Genomic DNA, 26,126 nt, shown 5'->3' with positions numbered 1-26,126 from the left:
TTCATAGAGCACAAACTGTGTTGTATTTACTGCAGAATAATTTAGTCCTATCTTGACTTGTCTAGGTCTCTGTAACTTTACATTATAAAGTCTGAAAACTAGAGCCACATTCATCTCTTGACACTCAAAACACATTCATACGTGGGAAAGGAAACTGGAGAATCCAGAAAGAACTCAGACATGCAAACTCTACACAGAACACATCGTCAGGAATTTGTATCTAGGACCTTCTTGCTGCAACGCAGTAAAAGTCTCCAAATGCCTACAAAACAATAAGTTTGAAAGTTTCTTAAAGACTGTTGCTACTGGTGAAGTATGCTGGGAGTAACATTAAACCAGTCATACACATATCCCAATAAAACTCTTTGTATGTAATGAAGTCTGGAGGGTTTTTGCATTGTCAGCCCGACAATATATAAATGTCCATCATATGAATGATTGTTGGATAATATTTCCTGTGTGAATTGGCCAAAAAGATGTCATAAAAGGTTGAAAATAAATTATTAATTAGTTAAAAAACAAACCAAAACTTTAAATATATTTTTACTTTTTATAATATAAAATACTCTATATCAGTAGTGTATTATTATTAATCCTTTTGATGTCCAAATAGGAACAAGTTTTATTATTTTAACACTTGGTTCATGCAGAATGTGTGTCTGTTTAGTTGTTCTGTTAATTTCCATAATTTTCTCTTGCATAGAAATTAATCTGCCACTTAAAACATTGGTTTCCAGTTTTAAATTATTGTAAAAGAGCAATGTAGCTTTATGCTCACTGTTCTCGTATGACTCTGGGTCATACAGACAGAATGAGCCCATGCAGTTTGGGTTCTCCAGGGTCAAGAATAGCAATCCCTCACAACAGCTTTAATAATGATAGCACCCCCTAGTGGTCACGGTCATTACAACATGCATTGGTCATGTCTTTCTGGTGAAGAACAGCTCTGCTTTAAATATAGTTTTGTTCTGAATGTCTCACTCTGTCAGCTCATTTGGACGTGAAACATGTTGCAACTCTTCTCTTGTTTTTGTTCAGGATCTAATATTTTTAGTCTAGCTTCTTTACAATAAAGTATACTGTTGTTGCCTAATTTTGTTACTGTAGTTACTGTAGCCACTTTGTCACTATATAAATGAAATACAACCTCTTATTTTCTAAATTTATAATCTAAACTCAGTAATTTATTTTGAACACATGAAGTATTTTTGATGCGTGTTTTGCTTCTACTGCTCAGCAGCAGGTGAATTTAGTCTGTCCTGGTTGGACACACTGGGGACTATCAGGCCAAGAAAATTGCTGAACCTTCAAACTTTTCTTGTCTTCCATAAAGACAGGAAACAATGTGATCTATTACTTTCAATTGGATTATAATTTTCTTTTGAACACCATGTTGCCATATAACCGACTTTTTCAAAAAGACTTTAGCAATTCAACAGTGTTTATCAGCAAACATTACACTCACTAAGGCAGCGAAACATCTAGAGCTGGCTCTACACCAGAAAACTAGCTCTGCAAAGATATGGATGAGTAAATTTTCTGTTAAAGAAGCTGTCCTTACCTTAACCTAACAGAGCACATTTGCTATAAATTCAAGTAGAAGGCAAAAATTCCTGTAAACATAGCCTTCCCTGATAATTTGTTATAGTGGCAAAGGGTGTGTGTAAAGTTAGCAGCGGGGAAAGTAACGAAATAGTTTTTGATATATAAAATAGGTATGCAGTTCAGTGTAAAATATTTTGGTAGTTTTATTAAAAGATGAAAGGGATACTCTGTAGGAGAACACAAAGTTAACAGCATCAACCTCACCAACAACAAAGTAAATGAAAACATTACGAAAGTTTTTAACTATGTGAAAATATATTGACCTAACCTTAACCACATTCTCATTGTGTCCCTGTTATGCAAAGGAATATTTTACAGTGAGCAAAAAATCTAACCAAAACAGATGCTTGTTTAATGTGAGCTGTTGTTGTTGCTGTCATTTTTATGTTTTTGATTTATCTCCTTTTACAGGATGTGTGGCAAATTGTGAATTAAAACATTTACTTGTTAGTCTGAGTTACACTGTCATATTTTTGTCTTTTTCTGTTTTTGTCTCTACATCTGTCCCTTTTTTATCATCGTCTGTGTTTTGTACGTAGTGATCTTTCCTTTTTCCTGCTCTTCTTCCTCCTCCTCGTTCTCCTCCTCACACCCAGCCTCTTCTCACTCTGGTACTTACAGCTAGGGTAAAGACTGTCCCAAAACAAGTGCCCATATAACATATTATCCCCTAGTATGGAAATAACATTAAGCAAAGAGAAAGAAGACAACCAGATTTCTGATTAGACTTATAATAACCAATGAAGAGAGAAGCAAAATGATTGTATCATAGAACACAGTGAGGTAGGAATACTACTAATAAAAATGGAAAAACAAAAACAAAATACTTTAATTGTGCATGTTTGTTTTGGGAAGGGTTCCAGAGTGAAAACAACTACTGTGCTGTAGATTGGTTTGTTGATTTCATGTTCCATTTCTTGATAGTGAACACAAGTTGCATCTTACAGCCGAAGAAGCCCAAGATGTCCTATTGACTCAAATTGATTAGGGCAAATTGTGCAGACTGACGTGTTTTAAAGACCTGCTGACAAAGGACCAAATGTTTTCACTATCTTCTTGGGATAGAACATGAATGCTGTTGTGCTCAACAGGCCATTACTAGTTGACAAAACACTAGGATTGGGCGGTAATATGGTAATATCATCTACCAGAGTGGCAAAAGTCACAACATTATACATACTGATTTATATACAGTGCTTATGAGGGAGTGTTTTCTTTTCATTAACCTGTTCAATTTATAAGCTCATAAAATGAGATTTGTGTTTGTGGTTTATGTTGGCTAAATGTAACACCCCTCTGTCAAGATTGTGCAGAAGCCGTCTGTGCATGTGCTCAGAAAGAAATGAGGCCAAGAATGCTTACTAGTCACTTTTTAAAAATCATAACCCACATCAGAAAACACCTTTCACCCTTTCATCCACTGCTAAGTAAAGACTGGCCTTCACCCTAAAGGCTTGTAAGCCTTTTGCATCTCCTGGCTAGATCTTATTGAGGTTCTTCTAAGTGCTGAAATATTAAGTGTCTTGTACAATAATGTCAATACAACATTTCCCATCAACCCAATGAGAGGAAAGGAAGATAACCTTATATCTGGTGAAGTCACCTCTGTGACTTGCATTTAAGATGTCTTAACTGCAAATCACAGTAGTGACACTATCACTACAACGTCCTCCTTTGGTTTCAGATAGACTGCTCACAAACCACAGCAGCATAGGGACTGTTAAGCCTGCAGGAGTTGCTGTCCCTGCCCCTATCAATCCATTGTAGCCGTCCATAAATGGTTGAACTTGAACTCAAGTTACTAACATACACATTTACCACAAATATAAATTTATCAAAACCTCCTTTTCTGATTTAAGGATTAAGGAAAACTTTAGGTGCCTCTATTCCTCAGAAGAAGTCTAGTCTCGTGACCTCCAGTTGTCACATTCACCACTCAGGCCAGCATCATTTGTGGCAATGCATTGTCTGCATCTGCAACAGATTGTGTTTGTCTTTGTTGAATCAGACGCAGCAATGTGACTGTGGCACTGCTGCGCTGTAGGTACACAGGCAATAGAAGGCTGAAAAATGTTGCTCTTTTCATGTGCTAATGTTCTTTCTGGGTAAGTTCCATCTACTGGCCCCATCCATTTTTCCTGAGAAGACTTGGTCTGGGAGTCTTTTCACACACCTGCTGTTTGTCTACAGAGGTGGTTTTGCAGTTTGTACGGCCTGTTCAATCTGAGCTTAAATGGTGCGAACACACCCATATTACTAACCCTTTAAGTAGCACAGAAATTTGCTACCTACAACCTAAGATTGCTGAGACAGCCCATGTAAACTTTGGACAAAGGCTTCATGTTGCTTCGTTTATAACATTTCTCTGTGGCATAAAATAGTTAGAAGTTTTTTTCACACTGTTTTGCAATCAAACTGTAATTACCTTCTTATTGTCAGTATCTCAAACCCAAACTACTTTCATATTGGCATCTAGAGAGATGCCATGTGACATGAGAAGAGTCTCATGTCACAATGGAGTGTGTTAACCTGCTCTTCTTGCCATCCCGGTCCAGCTTTGTTGCCACTTGTTACCAATAAAAGTGTTGGCTCCATATCAGCCTCTAGGGTCAGATGGATTAACTCAAATTGTTCCAAACACCACAACACTTGGGACCACTGCATCAACATGTTGTCTCCATTTATAAATAGCACATAAGTGCATCAAGGTGCATCTACAGCAATGTGTAGTTTTTTGTCTCAACAAGACAACTGGACTTTTTTCTTCTTAGAAATGCTTCTTCTCTTCAGTTCTGTTGTTGCCCCTGCCTTTTGAATTCTTGTCACTTGTGGAGGCTTCTTAACTTAACCAACTGGTGATCTGTTCTGGCCACATGTTACATGGTTAATAAACTCCCTTTGGAAGAAGAGGAAAGGATGCACTGTGCACATTTTACAGATGGAACCTGAGGCCTGTAATGACTGTAATGACATTTTTTGTCATACATTTTATTTCTTTATTACTGGTAACCTGCCACTTAACAGCAACTGCAGCTTACACCTTTCAATATTGGAAAAAAAAAGTTAAACACAATTTGAAGCATTTATTGACACAAAGCCCAGCTGGAGATATATGTGACGTAACCCACAATCCTGCAAGGACAAGCTGGTAGAGCAAATGAATGGAATGATGGCAACACTACAAGCCTTTTTCAACAAACTGTAGTTTTATATACATACAAATAATTTGAAAAAACCTCAGAAGGTCAAACAAAATTAATACCGCCCAACCCTATGACAAACTAGTAAAATGTTTCTTTTAACAAGCCCTAAAAAACAATTTCTGTGTATCTTATCAACATTCTGCAGCAAAGACAGACTTGTGAGGAAAAATGAAAGTTGTGTATGCCAAAAGAGCTACAGGAGTTTGATGATCTGACAAATACACTGAAGAGGTGATTACTGGATGAAAACTTTTGAGTAAAGGAAAACAAATGACTAAAAATTACTAAATAGATACAGACTGAGCAGAACACTAAATAGATCATTAGACATTAATCTTTATTATAGTAAAAGGCCAAATAATTATCAAATGATGAACAGAGGCACGAAAAGGTCTGCTTGTCACTAAAACTACATTTTCCTAAAATCAGAGAGGAAAACAGTTTCTGGATTAATTGTGTTATCACACAATGAGCATATTCACTCTTTCTTCTAGTCTTATATTGGCCCATGTTGCTTTTGAAGGGCTCTGCTTTGTGCTCTGTATCTTCCCAAGTGCCGTCTTTACCCCACAAAATTCTAACATTGGTGTATCATTCCATCTTCAGGCTATCCTCCTCAGTCTCTTCCTCTTCGTTGTGTTACTAAAGTCTGACCAGTGGAGGTATGTACATGTCACAGCACTGCAGATTTGCTGCGATTAAAAGCTTTGCCTCTTGCGTTTCCATTAATGAAGAGAATAAGTGGTGAAACTTGTCAACCCGTTAAAAAACAATCTTATGAAGCTAAAACTAACGTTGTGGCTTAAGTCATGGCAATAATACCTTCAGGTATTAATGTTATTTTGCGCTTGCTTGTATTCATCTTACCATGGCATTAATAAACAATCTAGTCACTTTACGATTTGCGCTACAAGGTTAGTGAGTTAGTTTTAGACATGCTGAGAGTCTTGATTGAACTGAGAAAATGCCAGAAACCTCTAGATAGAAGCTACCTGCAGACTGTGCTTTTTAAAGGTCAGCTGCTCCTTATGCAAATGTACGCTATGCCAAGTGGTCGCATGCCAAAGCAAAACAATTTTTATAAGATGAGGAATAATAAAACAACAAACAAGGCCATTGTTATTTTTTGTTGACCTAACTAATACAGCATTGTGCAATGACATGCCTGTCACTTAGTTTGGTTTGTATGTAAAATCTCCTTTGCTGCTGCAAACATTTTGCTTGTCAATTTACAAATACATTATGCACAGTGCTGATAGCTTAAATACATTATTATGCAGAAAAAAGTTTGTTTTATCATAGTATTTTTCTCTTAGTTTCTGTAGCAGAGATGTTTTTCCTAGTCATTTCCTCAAGTTGTTAAGTAGAAAGTCTAAGTCAGGAGTCTTCAAGTCCAGGCTTTGAGGGTCGGTGTGTCTCTGGTCCAACACACCTCAATCACCTCCTCAGTGTCCAGTCAACCTCTTCAGAGTCCTGCTAATGACCTCATTATTTCACTGTGGTGTGTTGAAGCAGAGAGACATCTGAAAGCGGCAGGAAGCTGGATGTGAGGACCCCTGGGCCAAGTCAAGTCTCAAGTATTTCACTACAAGTCAAAGTAGAGCTTCAAGTCTCTAATGACGTTTTGTTATTAAATTCACAACATTAGTGCAGCTCTAAGTCTGTGGTTTAGGGTACCAAACCTGTGCAGTTTGGTAGGCCTACATTATCTCATGAACATTTGATAACTATAGTTTATATTTATTAAAATGTTTTAATAGCAATTTTTTCACCATCCAAATTATCAGCTAAAAGCCAAGGTGTATTACTTTGAAAATTGCTCAATTATGATATTTACCCCATTAGAAATAGAAACAGGCATTTATGCTGTAAGAAATATGATACAATAATAAAAATAACACACAGATTCAAACTTGTTGATGTTGAATCTCTGGATGATTCAAAGAAAGTTTAAAGCTTCAATTCCTTAGTAATGATAAATGAGTAATAAAGTTAACCAGTTAATATCCACTCCTTCATTATAAATATATATGGTTGGGTTTGAAGGGTTTTATGTCCATGTAATGTTAGAGCTAGCTTAGCAGAGAGAGAATGTCTGCTAATGTGATCTGCCTTTACACTACAGAAGTGACCTTTCATTGTCCACTTTGAAAACTCTTCTGAATACAGTTTTTTGTTCCTTGGCCTCTGACACACTTTGAGACTTTTGCTGTTGCATCAGTTTTAACTTTTACTGATTTTGTTGTAGTCTATTTTCTTTTGTCCGTTGCAAATTTTGAGTATGCTGTGATGTATTCCATACAGCACTTTGTTGTTGTTTCAAAAGTGCTTTATAAAGTACTAGTTGTATTAGTAGTAGTAGGTAAATCATGTTTATTTTTAAGGCCACTCTGATTGCAGTTGTCTGGTCTACCACCAGTTACTGAGCTTTAAAAAGCCTGACTTGCCGATTCCGTCCGATATTGATTTTTTTGTCTGAAATGTTGCTAAATATAGCAAGAAATTTGGGTGAACATGCAGACATGACCTGGTGGACAGGTCAGTCAGTCAAACTTCTAACAGGGGAACAAAAGAGAACAGCGGCTGATTTTTAGACCTTTGCTGAGGAAGATAAGATCAGCTTCACATAAGGGCTGATTTATCGCCACTATTAATATCATCTCCTAAATGATTTAGTCACCCAATACAGTATTCACTTGTCAAGCTACAACTAACATGAACAGATTTCTATGAACCGTTAATTTCCATATTCTACCAGTGTTACTGTCCAATAACACCGTCATCCTTTCACAGTAAAACATGCGTCAGATGAGCAGTCTACAACTCAGATATAGGCTTCATTTCAGTCTTCATTACATGAGATAAAACCTTTTGGTCTGAGTCTCAGACCAACAGTCAAAGTCAAGTCTCAAAAGTCTGCGAGTCTGAAGTGTTTTATTTTTTCCAACTTAAGGGCAATTCGGGTCAGTCTGAAACTCTTTTACCATTTCTGCAATGTAGACATTTCTGCATAACAATAATCCAATATATGAGCAGTAGTCACAGATTTGATTTCATACAATGCAGTTCAACCAAAATTTGTGTATGATTCAACAGGATGTGACCAAATGGAACACTTTCTTTGTTCCTACTCGCTTAAGTTACCTCCTGAAGAAAGTGTTTAAAACAAAACAGTTTTCATGCCATCTGAACAAGTCCATTTTTTACAATTCAAGCAATACAAATTCAAAATTGGTCTTCACTGTTCATTGTTTTTGGTTGTTTTCTTTATTTCAGAAATGCTTTTTGTACATGAACAGCCAAATGCATAAAACTCTTAAAACTGTACTTCCTTGACTAAAATGGCTTTAAACTGAAGAGACAGACTTGTGCCCAAATATTGTATTGTAAACTTAACTGATAAGTTTCTCTTCAAAAAAGTCCTCCTGAACTTGTTTGCTCATAAGAAACAAACATATAAGATTTAAATCAGAAAACTGTGAGGAATTTTGAAAATCAAGCATTGCTCGCTCATATCTTTGCTCTGAGTAGTTTTGACATTTTCTGGAAATCAAAATGTGTGATGCCTTACATGTCCCTTTAAAATGTTCTAATGTGCCTCACACTGAGTTAATTTGAACATGATCGTCAGATGCAGGACAAAGATATTGCTTACTGCAAGCCTGCAGATGGTTTATAATGGTCAGTCTGTCTTCCTGTCTTTCTGTCTGTACTTCCGTCTTGATTAGTGTTTTTCAGGGTGAGTTCTTCCAACTTTTGCAGTGGCCAAAAGAGCTGGGAGGAAAAATGTAATGAGGAATCTGTAAAGGATGTATTAATGTTTGTGTTTTGCTGAAGATGATTTTCTTTTAAAGTGCTGTTACACTGTTCTTAAGAATCTAAACTAATACAGTGGATGTAGAGTGAAAATACATTAAAATGTGTTAATTAAAATATTTTGATGTGCAATGCAAAAACCCCCTTCAACATAAATATTTTGTTTGGTCTGCAGTGTGCCACCTCTAGTTAGTTCAGTAATATAATGGCAACTGACAGCTTGTCCTGTCTCTGTCTGTCTGTGTTTGTCTCTCCATCTGTTTGTCCCTCCATCCATCTGTCTTTCTTTCAAAAATCCTCCTTTCACTCTGGAACATGTTATGTGTTTTGCATTGGGTTTCTTTGGAATTATTTTAATTTATTTTATACTTTATTTCATTTTAATATGCTTCTAACTCTAACGAATGGTTTATTCTTGCTGTACTTGATGTGCAATGCTGTCATAACATAACATCTATGAAAACATTATTATTTATCTGTGGTCTTCCATTCCAAATCGTTTGTATATAATTAACACCCTCACCTTCTGATATCTGTTGGGAATCATCTTCACCCTGATTTAACCATTACCGTTTGGGCTGTGCATGTCATGTAGTCACAGGCTATGAGAAGTCACGCAGCCTAAATAACATTTCCGGGATGACGGGGGGTCCACTGCGACTCACTCCAATCACCAACTCCACCTTCGAGACCTTTGAGCCATCTGGCCTCAGGCGATGTCACTCCCCCATCCCATCCATCTTGTAGCTCACCCAAAAAGAGAAGACTACATGCAAATAACACAAAAGCAATAACATTGAAGAAGTGCTATTTATAAGCTGTTCTTTTGTCCTTCATTGCATTCTCTAAAACGTTTGTGCCAGAAATCCTTAATTATAGAGATTAGCTAAATCTAAGACACACAAAAAAGAACATTTTGCAATTGCATTTGGAAATACAACAATTTCCACAAACAGACTTTACCTACTAACAGGTCTTGGTTAGTTAATACTGAGAATAACTTAGTTGTCTAGTTACCCTATATTAATCCTTGCCTGTTGCTGATTGCCATGTCACTTTAATGTTTTAATTCAATGCTAAAGAGTAGCTGAGAAGAAAAATAATGCTAAGACTTCAGCAAACACAATAACTGTGGTATTTAAACTGTACATTTTTAAATAACTGCATATAGAATACCCATTAGTAAACTAAATAAAGTAAAAGCATTTAGTCATACATCCTCAAAACTCAGCACCTTAAAAACACCTAGCTGGCGGAGTTAATTTTTTCTTCCTAATATAAAACTGCTGTAAACTGAGAGGCCAGAGGGAGATTTGATCAACTAAAAGCCTCCACCACAAGCTTGAGCTCTGCTTCTACTTCCTCCCCATTTCCTCTGTAGGTGTAATTGATAGCTGCTTCTCTAGAGTCCCAAACTCTGAGGGGTGTAAAATATCTCTGAGTTAGAAGTTGTAGAAACTAATATATTGTTAGTCAAATGAGGTCTTACAAAGATTCCATATTGAATCAAGCAATAAATAATTAATGAGTAAGGGTATTATGTTTTTTCTTACAAAGTGTCACAAGCCAATAGTTGTTGGGAATCACTGTCAAAAGGGATTAACACTGTAGAGCTGGTGCATGTAACATTCATTTTATTCACTTGGGGAAAAATGAAAGCAAACGTGATCACAACATATGTTTAGGTTGGCCTTCATTGTAACAACAGATTTCTTCCAGAATTTCACCTACCATCTGCTGTCCTCTCACCTGAGCTCTCCTCCAAACACTGAGCTGTAAAACCTGCTGGTATTTCTTTGTAAATCTGTGTTGTCATACAATGATTAGTTTAGGTTTCAAAGAGTCAGAATGTGGGTGGATCTTTCATACAGTATGAGGAGTATTTTAGTCAAATCTGCTGTTAATCCAAGATGTATGCCATATGGAAAACGTTTTAAGATTATAAAATCAAGTAATGTTTAAAGCTAATTGGTCAGTTTTTGAGTTTGGAGATAAAGTATAGTTTTGGTTAAAACAAACAAAAGGGAGATCAGAGTTTTTTCATGCAGTTCTCTTACATCTTCTGTTTTGTGTTGTAGTTTAACACTTTCAGTGCCAGGCAGCGGAAGCAGAGTCTAGATTTGTGGTTCAGGACGGATCCTGTGTTGAAGCCGTCAGCTTAAGGTTGGAAGTTAACAACAGAAGCCAGTGGTGGCCATGGTTACCCTTGACTTTAACTGACTTTATGTTATGTGTTCAGTACATGATGACATTTTCAGATACTGCAGCTCAGCATCAGGATGAGAAGCTGGGTTTTCCTCAGGTCTGAGTTGATTGACATTTCACTTACCGCCACTGCCATCCATAGCATTACTACTTGAATCTGCAATCAGAATCAGTATTTTTTAGTTTTCTCCCTTTTTGGCTTCTCTGTCTTTCCCTGTTTTTACCCCAAACTTTTCCCCAAACCCCACCCTCCCTCTTTTGTCTGTCCATCTTGTCTTTTTTTCGGCTGCGACTGCTTAGTCGGAGGCACCATGAATGGCTACTGGAGTGACAGCCCATGGTAGAAGAGCAGACGCCAAATGCCAGAAAAGAAGAAGGGAACAACGAGGAGGAATATTGAAAAATGGCTGAGATTAAAAGGATTGCAGAGTTTGCCCTGACCTGCATCTACCTCTCAACAAAGATGCATCCATATTTTCCAACCTGGATTTATTTCTTTTGCTTTTTTTAGTTTTAAAGAAAGACACCAAGAGATAAATGTTTTCACGTTTACTTTGGTATTCATTAGGATTAATCTGTCTCAGCATCTTTGTCATAATTTTTCTCTATAAAGACTTCTAAAGATTATGCTTTTTACACAAGATTGTTGTGCAGAAATTCTGCAACAGGCCATGAAGTAATGGTGATGGAGGGAAGCTGAGCTGCCCCGACTCCTGCTCTTACATTCATCACTCATCACTTATGCTGTTCTGGGAGAGAGAAAATAAGGTTTTATTAAATCAAACATTTGATTCCTTATGATTGAATAGCTTTTATTAAGGCAGGCATCAGTGTTTGCTGGATATATATATATATATATATATATATATATATATATATATATATATATATATATATATATATATATATATATAGTTTTAAAAAATATAATTTTCTTCCTTAATGACACCTGAGACCACAGTTTAGGATGATTTGATAAATGCAGAGCTTGAATTTATTAAAGCAGAGCTTTTATTAAATGCATTTAATATGCAGATCTTGAAAATCCAGTTAAAGCTGCGTACTGAGATCAGAGCTACATCTACAATTTGATTTCAACTTGTGAAGAAAATGAGTTCATGTGATACAACCTCAAAGCTGCAGACTCTGTTGCAGAGGACAGTTAAAAGTTAAAGGGCCACTAATTCAACACTAACTGACAAATAAACATTCCATTACAAAACATGGAACTACAAGCAGAAACAGGGACCCTAAGGCTACATGCATTCATTAAAGTAACATCACAGCCAGTTGCATCATTTGACTAAAAAGGAGAAATTGTGCAAGAAAAAAAGTTACTTTTTTATATTGTATGTTAAAGACAGACATATACAATTCCCACTCTTCATTGTCTCTTTATGGTCAAATGTTCCTTATGACTGCATCAGTCACTTTACCTGAGGGTTCTGCTTGTCACAACACTGTAAATATGTAGACGATTTGCATGGTCTTCCAACGCAAGCAGCAAGTACAGATATGTGAATAATAATGTAAGAAAGCTCGGCATTTTAGTTTAAAACATAAGCAATGTATATAAAACATTTAGACTGCTGTAAGAGTGTGTGCGTCTGGACGCATACACATAGCATACATTGGCATGCAGAACAAAGCTACTGTTATCTCAGTGAATGCAGGAAGAAACAGGAGGGGCTGAAATGATGCATGTTAGTGGGACCAGATGAACCTCGCTACTGTAATGGGGACGGGTGAGGGAGGGACAGATTATTTTTTCAGGAAGGGAAGGGGAGCCATTTCTAGTAACTGCTATGATGCTGCTTTGTTATAGATGTTGAGATACTTCATTTTTATTTGCTTTTCTATTCAAGAGATGTTGAGAAAGCTATGTATTTTTCAGATATATGCAAGTAGAAGCAGAAGTTGAACTAATTCAGTGAAAATAAAAAATATTAAAAATTTTCTCAACTCCTCTGCTGCAAGTGAAAAAAGAAAACTCTCTCTTTCCAAGACTGCTTCTCACCAAAGTTTCTGCATTCATAGTTTGGACACATCATTCTAACTGTTAGTCTGCAATGCCCTGATGTCTATGGTGTCACTTAAACTACAGTGAGTTCAGAAGATAAAAGCATCTGTAAGGAAAATTATATTTGTAATTATTTTAATGCAGAAAACACTATAAGGGTGTATGACTGTTCACTACTATTTTGCCACAATTGTAATTTAACTTTTAATTCATGTTCCAGAAGTGAGTGTGTATAAGAGACAGAATTTAACTAAGAAGACAAATTTCTGAAATTATGAAATGATTTCATTTGACATTAGAGTTTGTTGAGCTTCTTTCCATTGCACTGTTTTTTTTTCATTCATTGACAACTCAGGTATCTATTTTCCACTACTTTCCTTGTGATTCCTTTCTGCAATGTTTTCCAACTTTATGCATTGTATGTATAGAAAAAAGAGTGGAGAAGAAGAAATGAACTCTTTTGTGCATGTTTCTACCACATGCTCTGGTCACCTCGCTCCAAAATGCTATTTTACCTTCACTATTCAATTATGTATCCTGGCTCCTTGCTCCTTGTGACGTCCCCTTGCCTTCACATCCCAAATAATAGAAGATCACTTTTGTGAGACACCAGCCTTTTATGCACATAGTGCAATTACATAAAATGGCTAAATGAACTACTTTTTGCATATGAATAGAAAAAAAAGCTGACTTAAAAGGGGATTTAACTGAGGAGGAGACAGGAAAAGAAAATAAGCTGATGAAAAAACAGTGACATGTTATTGAAGAGGTAACAAGGTGTAAGTGCTTTAAATGATGTGTTCTGAGTAGTCTATCAACTGAGCAACATCGAAGAGAGGAGATGGAGAAGGAAAAGTTCTGGGCAAGACAGAAAAGTGTGATGAAATGATGGAGGACAGAAAGAAACAGAGGAAAATTCCCTTCATCATGTAAGAATGTGAACTCCACAGTTGTATTGTGCACTGTTTGTGTTGTTTGTCCTCACCCCGTGTTTGTGGTTGTGTATCGCTGTAACACTTTCTTTTCCGTTCATTTTGTTTTATGTTTCATAGTCCTTTTCTTTCCGACAGCCTCTGTTTGTTCCACATCAGGGCCAAACTGCCTTTCCAAACTCCACTTCCAGCTTTTTCCATCTCACACAGGTGCAGGGTGATTGATTGCAGAATGTCATGTGAGAAAACACAAACTGCAAGAAAATCAAATTAATGATCACTGATGTGATGCAGCTAAAACTGTCTGTGAGGTCTGAACAGGAATTGTGGGAAACACCAACAGAGGTTCACTACTGTTTGTTTTTTATTTATTTATTTTTTTTTTTTCTAGACTTCAACCTGGTCCTGGTTGGCTGCAGTCCTCTGGTTTAAAAATTGAACTCTGACAATTTAGCAATTTCACAGATTGACTTTATTGCCAATTGCTATTTGTTATATCAGAGAACTGCGCAGCCTTCTCAATGACTTCTGCATTTGAATTCTTGTTGTGGGTTAACCAGACGTAATCTGTGTCATAATCAAGCTTTGTTTATAGTGTACTTGCATGCTGGGTTTGCTGTGGGAGTGTCGTACTAATGTCTTTAATTTTACTGTACTGACACAAAGGACTCACACACACACAGACAACTTTTACATGGGAAACTACATATTAAGAGGAATCAATTTTCTTTCTTGCACAAACTTAAGGGAATTATTTGAAAGCTGAATGCCTGTGGTAAAGTAAAAATGTCTTTCTATAATTTTTAGCATTGTAAATATCACAATGGACTCTTTGCCAGCAGCATCTTTGAAGCCTAGCAGCCACTGACTGTGGCTTGCATTTCATTTGGTCATTCATACAAATGAATGTAAAAATGTGAAAGAGTGTTACTGAATAAAGTAGATGTCAATAAAGATGTGAAACAGCCTTAAAATAAATTAATATTTTTGCTATAGTTGCATAATATCAGCCTGTAGAGAAAAGAAGATTCCAACCTTTAATTGCATTTATTGAAGTAGTTGGGAGGGGATCCATGTTTAGAAATAATTGGTTTTAACATTTGGTTGAAACCAATTATTTGTTTTTTACTCTAATATTTTCAGTGTAGAAACTGAAAGATAGACCAAGAGGAAAAAAATGAGTTTTACTTTCTCAAGAAAACACTGAATCCCTTAAAAATATGTTACCTGACCTACTTGCTTATTAATTGTTATTCTGGATCTCAGAGACACACAAGAGCAAGAGAACATAAGTGAATGCGTTGACAGTTACAATCTTTTACTTTACAGCTAAGTTCTGCTTCATTTACAAGTAGTTAAATAAATGTAAAATCAGTGTCAGCAAAAAAAAGATTATTTTTAAAAAGGCATGCTTATTTATATCAAGGCAAGGCGAGTTCATTTATAGCAACATTCATACAAAGGGCAATCTGACCACAGAGACTCCTCACTCTGTAAAAATGTTACTTCTCCTGTTTGGAAAAGGACGTTTTACAATGTATTACTGCATCATTTGTTAATATAGGATTATTGCCACCACTAAATAGATGTACTCTTTCAAATAGGTTGGATTCTTCTTTTTGGTGTTGAGATTATGCTGCTGCAATAAAAGATTTTAAATAAAATATTTTATTTTCATGCTTTTTCATGCATCTTTATTAGGCATGCCAGCAAATTTGTCTACGTCTGTATATAGCAAGCAAACAAATCTAATTTAGTATTGATGCTTTTGGCAAAAAGACTGGCATGTTATGTGGTTTCATACTGGGTGTTAGTTTAACAGCCGAGGAAATAAATAGTAGACATATTTATGTGAGGGTGGATAAAATAATTGCAATGTTGCTCACTGATTCTCCTAAATCCCCTGCTTTTTGGCTCTCTGGTCTAAATGACAATTGACCATCTTGCCAGTCATTAACTGTGGATTTAGGATTAGAAGGAGTCATAGAAACACTGATTGGTGAAGGCTGCACCAGCTGCTTCAAACATACTAAATCTGGAAGGTAGAACGGAGCCGTTTTTGTTACATTGCTTATTTTGTTTCATTTGCTCTCTGTGACTCAAGGCCAATTAGAGATTTTGGTTTCTATCCTTCTGTGTGCTTTTTGTTCCAATAGATGTGAAACCTTAGGAAAACATAGCTCCAACATTACTTCCCAATGCTTCTGATAGTGCTTAACTTTTAAAATAAAATGCTGTTATAAGTCACAATCTGTTTGATATTAGTAAAGGCTGGTGCTGCTAACTCAACCACTTTAAGTCACTAAGTTAGTGAAAACAAACCAAAACATTATTTTACCCACCTGCATTGTCACTGGTGATCTGACCTGACCTTTCTTTACACCAGACCTGGATGGTATTCATTCTGTGTAAAAAAAATCCAATAAACAATAATATGTATTAAATCGTTTACATAAAAAAATATTGACTATTAGACTTTTGAACTATCAATGATTACCCATCCACAAAAATGGCAATGTGAACCATTGTCTGGTGTTTGAAGGATCAAACATTATTGCTCATAATCTTTGGATGCTGACTGATTTTTTCTCATCTTTCCTTGCAGTGCTGAGCTTCTAACTCAACCAACACTTTCTCATCATGAAGAGGACAACAGTAAATATCTCATGTGCTGCTGTTCGACTTTTTTCCTAATATTTTCAGTGCAGAAGCTGAAAAATTATCAAGAGGAAAAAACGGAGTTTTACGTTCTCACTACTTCCATTATCATATTCTACAGAAAAGAGGTATGAAATCCTTCCACCACTTTTGAAGCAAACGAAGCACAGAAGAAGCTTCACAAATGAATATCATGAGAGTTGGGTCTGGAGGTCACTATTCCCACAGTTCCATATAATTATTGCTTTACAGATGACATATTTTGTTTGAAGGAACTCCAGTCATATCTTTTGGTTTATGTAGCTGTTAGATCAGTTCAGCTCTACTGAGGACGATAAAAGCTGAACTAAGCTTCCTACTGCTCCACTCACACTGATCTGTACTCAGCTACCAGACCTACAAGAAAACACTGAAGTCTAGTAGATTTCAGAAAATACAAGCCATCTTTCCAATCTTGCAGTGCATTTTGAATGTCTTCTTGACATGTCCCTAAAGTCCTAATGCTGTCCATTTTCACCAACTTTGACAGAATTTAACCAAAGACAGACACTTGGATGGACAAATCAGATGGTACAAGCAGGAGCTCACTCAAATTCTCATGACAAGCAAGAGTCTTTCACTGAGGATTAAGATTTAACTGGATCATTTTTGCTTTTTCCAACATTATGATATCTTTCCATGCCACCTCCACCACCTTCTCTGCAACTCAGCATTGAAGCTGCTCCTCACCTCCAGAAAATGTTGCATGGCATGAATTGAAACAATTTAAAACAGGAAAATGCAATCAGAGGAATGAATAAAATCCAGAGAATAGGTCAGTGGGTGAAATATTATATATTTTTCCACTTAGTAATTTTAGAAAAAAATGCATATTTTGCCTTGAACCCCACGACTTGCTGTTAAAATAATAAGAAAAAAAAAACATATCCTACTGAAAACAGCACTTTCTGGAGACACAATGAATGAAGAAGCACTTCTGTGTCCTTTTTTTTTCAAATGAAGAGGAACAGAGATCCTGCAGACCATGCTCCTCCCGGAATGTGAAAGAAGATAAACTTTAAGACAGCAGGTTGTCAGCAATATTAGAACATCTCTGCTAAGCTATTCTAGGAACAGAAATGACAATGACTTTTCAAGACATTGTTTACCAGCATGAATATTTTGCATGACTCCTGCAAGTCACTCTGATCTCTCCTTATGAATAATAATTCTACAAATTTAAGTGTGTTTACTTTAAACTGTGTTTAAATGCCACAGACTGTACTGACAAAACATTCATTTTTGGATGTAATAAGATCCCTATGCTCAAAAAATTCTGTGCTTGCTACAAAAAAGATAGCTACATCATACATGGAAACCCTTTTAAAAAAATTCAAGTATATGTTCTAGTTTATTAGAACATTCTAGTACATTCTTCTGTTTCTCATACTATTTCCAATATGGCTGTTTTTTTACTTTCTCCCCACAGCAGTTCTTCCTATTTTTCTTCTTGTAGCTTTTACTCAAACTTTGAACTATACAATGGCAGCTGTGTGTGCCTGTGCCAGTTACCGGATGCAAACATATTATTTTAAACTAAACTGTGCTGTCACTGTTTCTGAGAGTCTGAGCTGAAAGTGTCTACTGTCCCTTTATGTGGTTCTTCCTGTCTGACCCCGGTATCTATGGTATTAACCTGTTCCATGTATTTCCAGAGGGATTTTTCCCACCACAGCTTTTCTGTTTGTTTATTTGACATTATAATATGTCTTTGTCAGGTACTGGGATTAATAACTTCAGAACAATAATAACAATAATATATGTTGTGCAAGTTGCATAAAAAAGACCTTAAATTAAGAACAAACACACAGATGTAGGCAATATTTTAGGCAAATCTATGTCACAAAGCTGGCATAGTATTAACATTTGAAACTTCTAGTTCAAATACTTTTCCAGCCCTTCAGTTTTACTGCCAAAGTACACTACTGGCCAAAAAAACCCAGTCACCTTCTGAATCTAACTAAGCAAAAAGGTTCGAGCCTCCTGTTGGATGATTAATGCATGGGCAATTATGTTTCAGCTGGCAACGAGTTATTTAACCCCAACTGGTGCAATGAGTTGCTTCTCATTTCAACCTGGAGAGACTCACACAGAGAAAAACAGCAATTAGAAAGTTTTATTGACTTAAATGAATTAAAGTTCTTTGGCAGTCGAACCCTGGCAGAAGACATTGTGCTGTGAATTGCGATAAGCTTGTTATGAATTAGCGATGATGATTTGAGACGTCTTCCCCTGGGGCCCATACACTGGAGGTCGGAAAAAGGAATGTAGCCTGAAGGAGCCAGGAGCAGAGAGGTGGAGAAGGGGTGGAGGTGGACTGAGCATGGCTGGAAAGCAGATGGTATCATGGATGAAGATCCTCATAAATGGATGAGTGAATGATGATTGGCTGTGACGGGGCATGGTCCAATGCTAATAGGCTGTGGTGTATGAACAACAGCCTATCAGGTGGTTGACCTGTGTCATCCACCTGCGATTGGCTGACACAGGTGAGGCTGAAGAGTTTTTCTGTTTGAATTTACGTCTAGGCTTCATTTCTTAAACAACCACGTCTAAAGACAAATCCTGTGGTCGTGGAAAAGATGTCAGTCTGTTTGAGAAGGTCAAATCATTGATATGCATCAAGCAGAGAAAACATCTAAAGAGATTTCTTAAACTACTGAAACTGGGTCAAGAACTGTCCAACGCATTGTTAAAAACTATAAGGATAATTGAGACCAATCATCTTCAAGGAAGAAATGCGGCTGGAAAGAAATCCTGAATAATTGTGATCGGCAATCACCTAAATGTTTTGGTGAAATGAAATTAAAGAAAAACAGTAGAACCCAGTCTATGTTTAACAGTGAAAGTAAAAACATTTCCACACACAGAATGTGAAGGGAAGTCAAGGGACTGGGACTGAACAGCTCTATAGCTTTGAGAAAACCACTGATCAGTGAAGCTAACCAGAAAAAAAGCTTCAATCTGCTAGGGAGCATAAAGATTGGACTCTGGAGCAATGGAAGTAGGTCATGTGGTCTGATGAGTCCAGATTTACCCTGAGTTCCAGAGTGATGGGTGCAGCAGAGTAAGAAGAGAGACAGGTGAAGTGATTACCCATCATGCCTAGTGATTACTGTACAAGCCTGTGGGGGCAGTGCTATGATCTGGAGTTTCTGCAGTTGGTCTGGTCTAGGTTCAGCAACAACATGTGCTCACAGAATGAGGTCAGCTGATTACCTGAATGTACTGAATGACCAGGTTATTTTATCACCCCTGATGACAGGGAATATTCCAAGATGGATTTATGGGGGTTGAATTGTAAAAGACTAGTTCAGGGAGCATGAGACATCATTTTCACACATAGATTGGTCACAACAGAGTCCAGACCTTAACCCCATTGAGATGTGCTGGAGAAGGCTTTGCACATCAGTCAGACTCTATCATCATCAATGCAAGACCTTGGTGAAACTGGATAGAAATAAATCTTGTCACATTCCAGAAGCTTATCGAAACAATGCCACAGTGGATGTGTTCTGTAATCAAAGCTAATGACGGTCCAACAAAATATTAGAGTATGTGAATTTTTTTGGCCAGGCAATGTATAAAGTAGGGTCATTGACTTGTCTAGATATCCATACATACAAATTAAAAAAAAAAACTTTAAAAATGAACTCACAGCATTTAGTTACAGAATGATCCAATAAAATGAAATGTATCTCCCAACATTCATAGAAACTCCTTTATTTATTGTCAAACAAGCAGTCGTATTGAACTAAGGTTTCCATTCAAATTCAGATGTTGCTCTTAGGTTTTCCCTGAAAAAGGCATGAATTTCCTCAAGCTATGTATAACTTACACAAGTGTATCATTAATACATTTTGGAAATAAGCAACAAGTCCAAAAACAGCAAAAAATGTGTGTAATGAAGCCAACTGAAGGAGTTTAGAATTTTCTGTGTGCAAACAAAAACTCTCTGTCAGGAACTGGGACTGAAGCAAGTGAAACGTTTTAGAGGAAGTGGAAGATTCTTGCTTTGTTTTTTGTTTTGTTACCAGCAGCTCAGAGTGGAAACCAATTGATTTGCTTTCATCATGTTAAAAAGACAACAGTATGTTTTCCTGAAATGAGTTGGGTCTGTGAGCTGCTAATTCACTCAAGTACAGCAATTAATAAGAAAAGAAATGGTGCAATAACAATAGAGGCAGAAATGTCGAGTAAAAACAAAACAAAAAAACCTTGATAAGTTGAGAGGATATTGATTTGGCCAACTACCCACAGCATTTCATCAACCTTCTGGATAGATTGAGAACAATTTTATATCAGACACATTTATTTTTGCAGTTATTTGATACTCAAATTTCACCTGAAGATTTGTATAATATACAGTATATGTTCTGTATCATGTAGTGTTTGGTTTGTCTGAAGGTGCTGTGTGTGAGCTGTTCTGGAGTTGTGACAGCAAATTTATTGGAAACTTTAAAGTGAAATAGAGAGTCCATGTCAGCAATGAGGGTTCAGGTCTATTCATCTCTTTGCCTTTGCATAATGTGGACTTTTGGTCCTTCCATATAAGGATGGGGTATTTACCACAAGACATTTCATACTATGCATTCTATGACATTTCATACTATGCATTCTATGACATTTCATACTATGCAGTCATCATGGGACTATTATTCATGTCTAATTCAGTCACCAATGATTTCAAGTCATTTTCTATAATCTAAGACTAGTCTACTGTCAGAAAATGCAATTATCTGTCTGCATGAAGCAATCTATTTTGATTTGATCAAAATATTGAAACATAATGATACTTCAATCAATAAGCCCAAATGGGGATCAGAACTAGGTTTAATGGAAACAGGGTTTTACTTTAAGTCTTCAGAAAATAGACAAATACATTCAAATAAATGTGAAATTTTCTTTATAATTCACCAGAACATTTAACTACCTAGAAGTATAACCTGATACCCAACAGATGTGTAAATGAAATGGTGTGCTGAGTGGTATGTCAGGTGACTGAGTTGGGACAAAATGGCAGCTCAAGTGTATGGATTGAGGTATAAATTGGCAAAGGGGTAAATTGACCTGGAGCCTGAAAATCGTCTCAGTATTCTGTTTTTTTTTCTTTGTTCTTTTATCATGTGTATGCCTTTTATTTTGCACCACATAAACTTTCAAAATATTTTATCTAAATTTTCCTCCCCAGCATCTTGCTTTCCTCTAAGAAAGTTAAGTAAATAATGATTAAAAATCTCTCGACAGTAATACACAAGAAATGATGTTAAATATTTCTTTGCTAAGGGCTATAGAAGTCTTTCTAGAATTCTAGTACTTTTGGTAAACTTGCTATAAAAGTATTTCCTAATGTTTTGCAATGAAAGTTTATACAAAATCTTCGCTTGAAATATTTAAATCAGGGTTGATTTTGGTTGGGTAAGTACTAAGAAAAACTTAGTCATTTGTGTCCTTTGTGTATTTGAATAATTGCAAACCTGCTCATGCCTCTGCAAGCAAGATGAAGCATTGAGTTTCAGAAAGACACTGGAATGATTTGAGTTTGGAAACTGGAGTTCCATGAAGGTTTGCAAACTTTAAACTATGTCATATCTGATAAACATAAACTGTAACATTTACTTGATTTGCAACAAGTCTAACTAAATGAAGTGATAAAAGATTGCTTTTGCTGTTATTTTATTTTTGCTGCAAAAATAAGAAATATGCAAATATATTTGCATATTTCTTTGTTTTATGTGGAGGGTTATAACAAATGGCATATTAACTAAATCAACAGAGAACAACTCTCTCAGGAATATTTTGTATAAAAATCAGACATACAATGTGAAATATTATGATGCTGCTGTATATATTTTCAAGGTCATTGATGCTAACTTCAGATGAATATTCTGATTATTTCAAACTGTTGATCTGGATCTGTCCAACTTTACTTGAAGTCTTGAGGTAGATATTTCAGTCAAAGCTGTATCGAGCTGCCCCTTCAGACCGCTCCAATGTGCTTCACCTTCGAAAGGATCTAAAAGGAAGTTCCAACCTCTTATGTTAAATTTATCAAGCGAATGTTTTCATCTCACAATACTGTTCTGTATTTGTTTCAAACAGAAAAACATCTGAACATCAGTGACATCATTTTGTTGCATGTAATTTTAAAACTGTGATCACAAATAGAACGATAAGTGCATCTATAAAGACTTTGAAACAAAAGCATGCACTGAACATACTTAAAAGCCTATGCAAGAACTAAGTTTAGCTTTTGGTTATTGCTTTCCAAGAAACACCTGGTCATGTGTCACAGATGTCTTGGTCAGTTCAGTAAGGTGGAGGAATTTCTGATTGTAGTGACTTACTAGTGCAGCCCTACCTTCATTTATTGTTTTTTGTCAAAAAAATGTTCAAAGTTTCAGAAGATAACATTTTCTGAAACTTAGTTGGTTGTAAAAAGAGTCTCAAATCTGCCGTATCAAGGGATTTAAAAGGATTTTGTTGTTTTGTTTGTAAGAAGAGCAAGTTTATTTACAAGATTCCCATCATGCATCTGTTTTGTCCAACTTTGATTTAGAGAGCATTTCACATTCATGCTCAATGTATAAGACCTATTTGTGTTTTTTTTTCCATGTGTGTTAAAATGTGTGTTTGTGCAAAAACATTTGAATTTATTTTTCAGGAAGTAACCACTGGGTTGAATTAGGTAAGCCGTGAGCTTTTACTTTGAGCTAACCTATAATGAATGCTTGATTATAATTATTATAATGGATAAACATTTAAATAATGGAACTCCATTATTTCCAAATCACTGTAAAGTATTTTTTATAGTTTATTCCTCACTTCAAGTGAATTTACCTTTTGTTTGGTCTTCTGAAGAAATACAGTGAGGCTGTCCAATAGTGACCCATGCAAGCTCTCTGACATCCTGATAATAATCTAATATAATAAATGATCACTGTTCATTTAGGCTCAGAATTTCCAAATCACAGGTCTGTTATCATTGTTCATTCAACATATCTGTGATAAAAAGGACTTTTAGTTTTAAAATTTGCAATGAGTTCCAGCAGTAATCTCTCTTCTATATGACTTCAGGTTGAGGGAAAGGCAAAACTTTTGACCTCATCCCCTTCATGTCTCCGTCTCTTGCTCCTGAGCCATAAGTTGCTATATGTGAACTTGTTGTTTTCTACAAATTGTTTTAGATTCATTCCAAATGCATGTGCAGGACACCGACTAAACTGACCTTAATGTGAATGTTCTTTTGAAAGGAAGTCTTTCCTCTGCTGATAAAAAAGTTATCTCTTCTTCTTTTCGCTGTGAGAGGAGAAAGCAATTTTATGGATTAACAGGAGTACACAGTGTCAGAGTAAAGTGTGCAAATGGATTGAGCTTCACAAGTTTTGTGTTTTGAGATTTTAACAGCAGATTGAAATGGAGCAGATGAATGTCTCAGTTTTCAGCAGTGCTTTAAGTGGAACAAAAGACATGCTGTTAGGTACATCTGTCTCTTCACATATAGATCAAAGGTATTATTGTACAGAAATGAGAAAGAAGCAAATTTCAGTGTCATGGTCAATGGTGTTAACATGGACATATAAAAAAAAATAAAGATATAAAATAAAAGCTTCTTAAAGACATAAAGAAGTGAAAGACTTGAGTTTTTACTGTTGTGGGACATATAAAATGTATACTACCAATGGACTAAGACTCATTTAACGTTTCCAAAATTCCCATTCCGCTGTGGGGTAACATTTAAAAGTGCTTCTACTGCGTACCGATGCATACTGGCCCACTTAAAGCACTGACTTTCAGAATAAAAGTTGACATAGTCATGGTATTTTTTTACCCACTTCCTCCTCCTTGTTTTTACAGCAATCCTATTATCATTTTTTAATCAAAAATAAATTGTATGTTTGCCCTGTTGATTTTGTGATCACAATAAAGAGACAGAAAATAAATTACCTTAATGATGAGAGGCTTCCAACAACTAATGAATGAGTTTATGCAATAAAGATGCTGAATCTGAGTATATTGTCAAAACACTGGAGAGAAAAAAAAGTACAAAGTATCTTCCACTGTACACAATGTATTTTGATTGAATGTCAAGCCTGGTATTTACATTTTCTATTTTTAAACATGTAAAAATGAATACAAATGTTGAAAAGAGACTTATAAAAAAGCTATGCTGTAAAAGAAAACACCAAGTTCTGAGTGAATGCTAATTTACTTGATCAACTACCCTTTTAAAGAATAGGATGAATAAAAGAACTTAAGAATATTACATTAAAAAAATGTTTGGAAAAAAATAACACATTCAGTTGAATGAGAAAACTTCAGACAACAAATAAAAATATGACTTTAAGAAATTTTATTTATTTGTTGTGTGCTTTTTTTCTTATTTATGTAGTTTTATAACCTCATCATGTCACTGAACTCTAGCATCATAACACCCACCAGTTTCACCCACACATGATGAGCTTAGCTGCTCATCTTCCCTTTCATTACCCACTTTCCTGTCTAACTTCTCTCAAATAAAGGCTGTCTGAGTAAAAACTAATGAAAGAGAGATCCTTTACTAGTTTACTTCTTTAAGATATTCTGTTGAACATCTTCAACATAGAAGTAATAAAATGATTGTATAGGTGTTGAACATAAAATGTTTTACATCTTATGTTGTACTTATGATGTTGTTCAACATAAGAACAAAATTGTTCACAAAATCAAGCACATGTGCTGTGAGAAAAGTATTTTTATAATTCAAAAAATATAAACGAATGAAGTGCCGAATTAATGACTTCACCTTTATATAATTACAATAATGAACCTTTACTGTGTGTTAAAGAAAACTGGTATGACAGTTGCTTTGTGGTAAAAAGAAAAGTGTAATACTGTTGATCATCTTTTTGAAAAATGAATTAAATTTAGTTGAATAAATAAATAACAGATTGTTTCATCATGCAAAATAGATTTTGGATTTCAAATTCAATTCAGCAGCTTTATTTTGTGGTTTTGGTAGGGTGGGTCATTTTTGACCTGTAGGTCAAGGTGAGGAAACAGAACGTTAGGATCTTAAAAGGATTAAGTAATCTGTATTTAATAAGTCCAAAAGAACCCAGTCTGGACATTTCCTATTTTAGGACCTGCATCACAATCAACAGTTTGATAATTATACTGAATAAGTTATAAGTTGTTTCTCTCAAATTTCAAACAAGAATTAAAGAAAATGAAGGCGAATGCCTTAGATTTGTAGTCCGATTTGATTTGTCAGCAGTAGACAGCATGATATCTTATATCATATTGATATATCATATCCATATGAGAGGTCCCATCTCCTCTCATATGGTGATAGACGGCTAATGAATGTCATTAGGGAAAAGGAGAAAATTAAACCAATACATTATTTTTTATCTCCATCAATAAAAACTTCGAACACAAAAAACAACATTAAATTTAAACCAAGCCATTGGTTAGTTCCAAGACAAAAATGACATGGGGACATTTTTTTTTATTTTGCGTTCCTTCGCAAAACTTTTGCGTTACCTCCCAAAAGGTTCCCTCGCAATACTGTACTGATCAGCTCATTCGGCATAATTGAATACTGTAAGCCTTTCGTACGGTGGCCGCCGTACTTTCTGCTTTAATATAAGGTTATGTGAGGTTTTT

General features: G+C 35.8%; 1 protein-coding gene across 3 annotated transcripts in view; it reads left to right on the top strand.

Annotated features, from left to right (window-relative positions):
- LOC102227817 (potassium voltage-gated channel subfamily C member 1-like) overlaps nucleotides 1-24,834 on the top strand; it is a 74,315-nt gene extending 49,481 nt beyond the window's left edge. Inside the window, exon 5 of one of the 3 annotated variants that reach the window (XM_023348902.1) lies at nucleotides 16,387-24,834. In XM_023348902.1, the coding sequence (XP_023204670.1) occupies nucleotides 16,387-16,400 (14 nt within the window). In that variant the 3' untranslated portion in view covers nucleotides 16,401-24,834. The other 2 variants (XM_023348901.1, XM_014473645.2) reach the window with 2 other exon arrangements.
- The last annotated feature ends 1,292 nt before the right edge of the window (nucleotides 24,835-26,126 follow it).

This window comes from Xiphophorus maculatus, chromosome 16 (assembly GCF_002775205.1).
Source record: "Xiphophorus maculatus strain JP 163 A chromosome 16, X_maculatus-5.0-male, whole genome shotgun sequence".
Lineage (NCBI taxonomy): Eukaryota > Metazoa > Chordata > Actinopteri > Cyprinodontiformes > Poeciliidae > Xiphophorus > Xiphophorus maculatus.
This window is presented reverse-complemented; position numbering and strand designations above follow the sequence as displayed.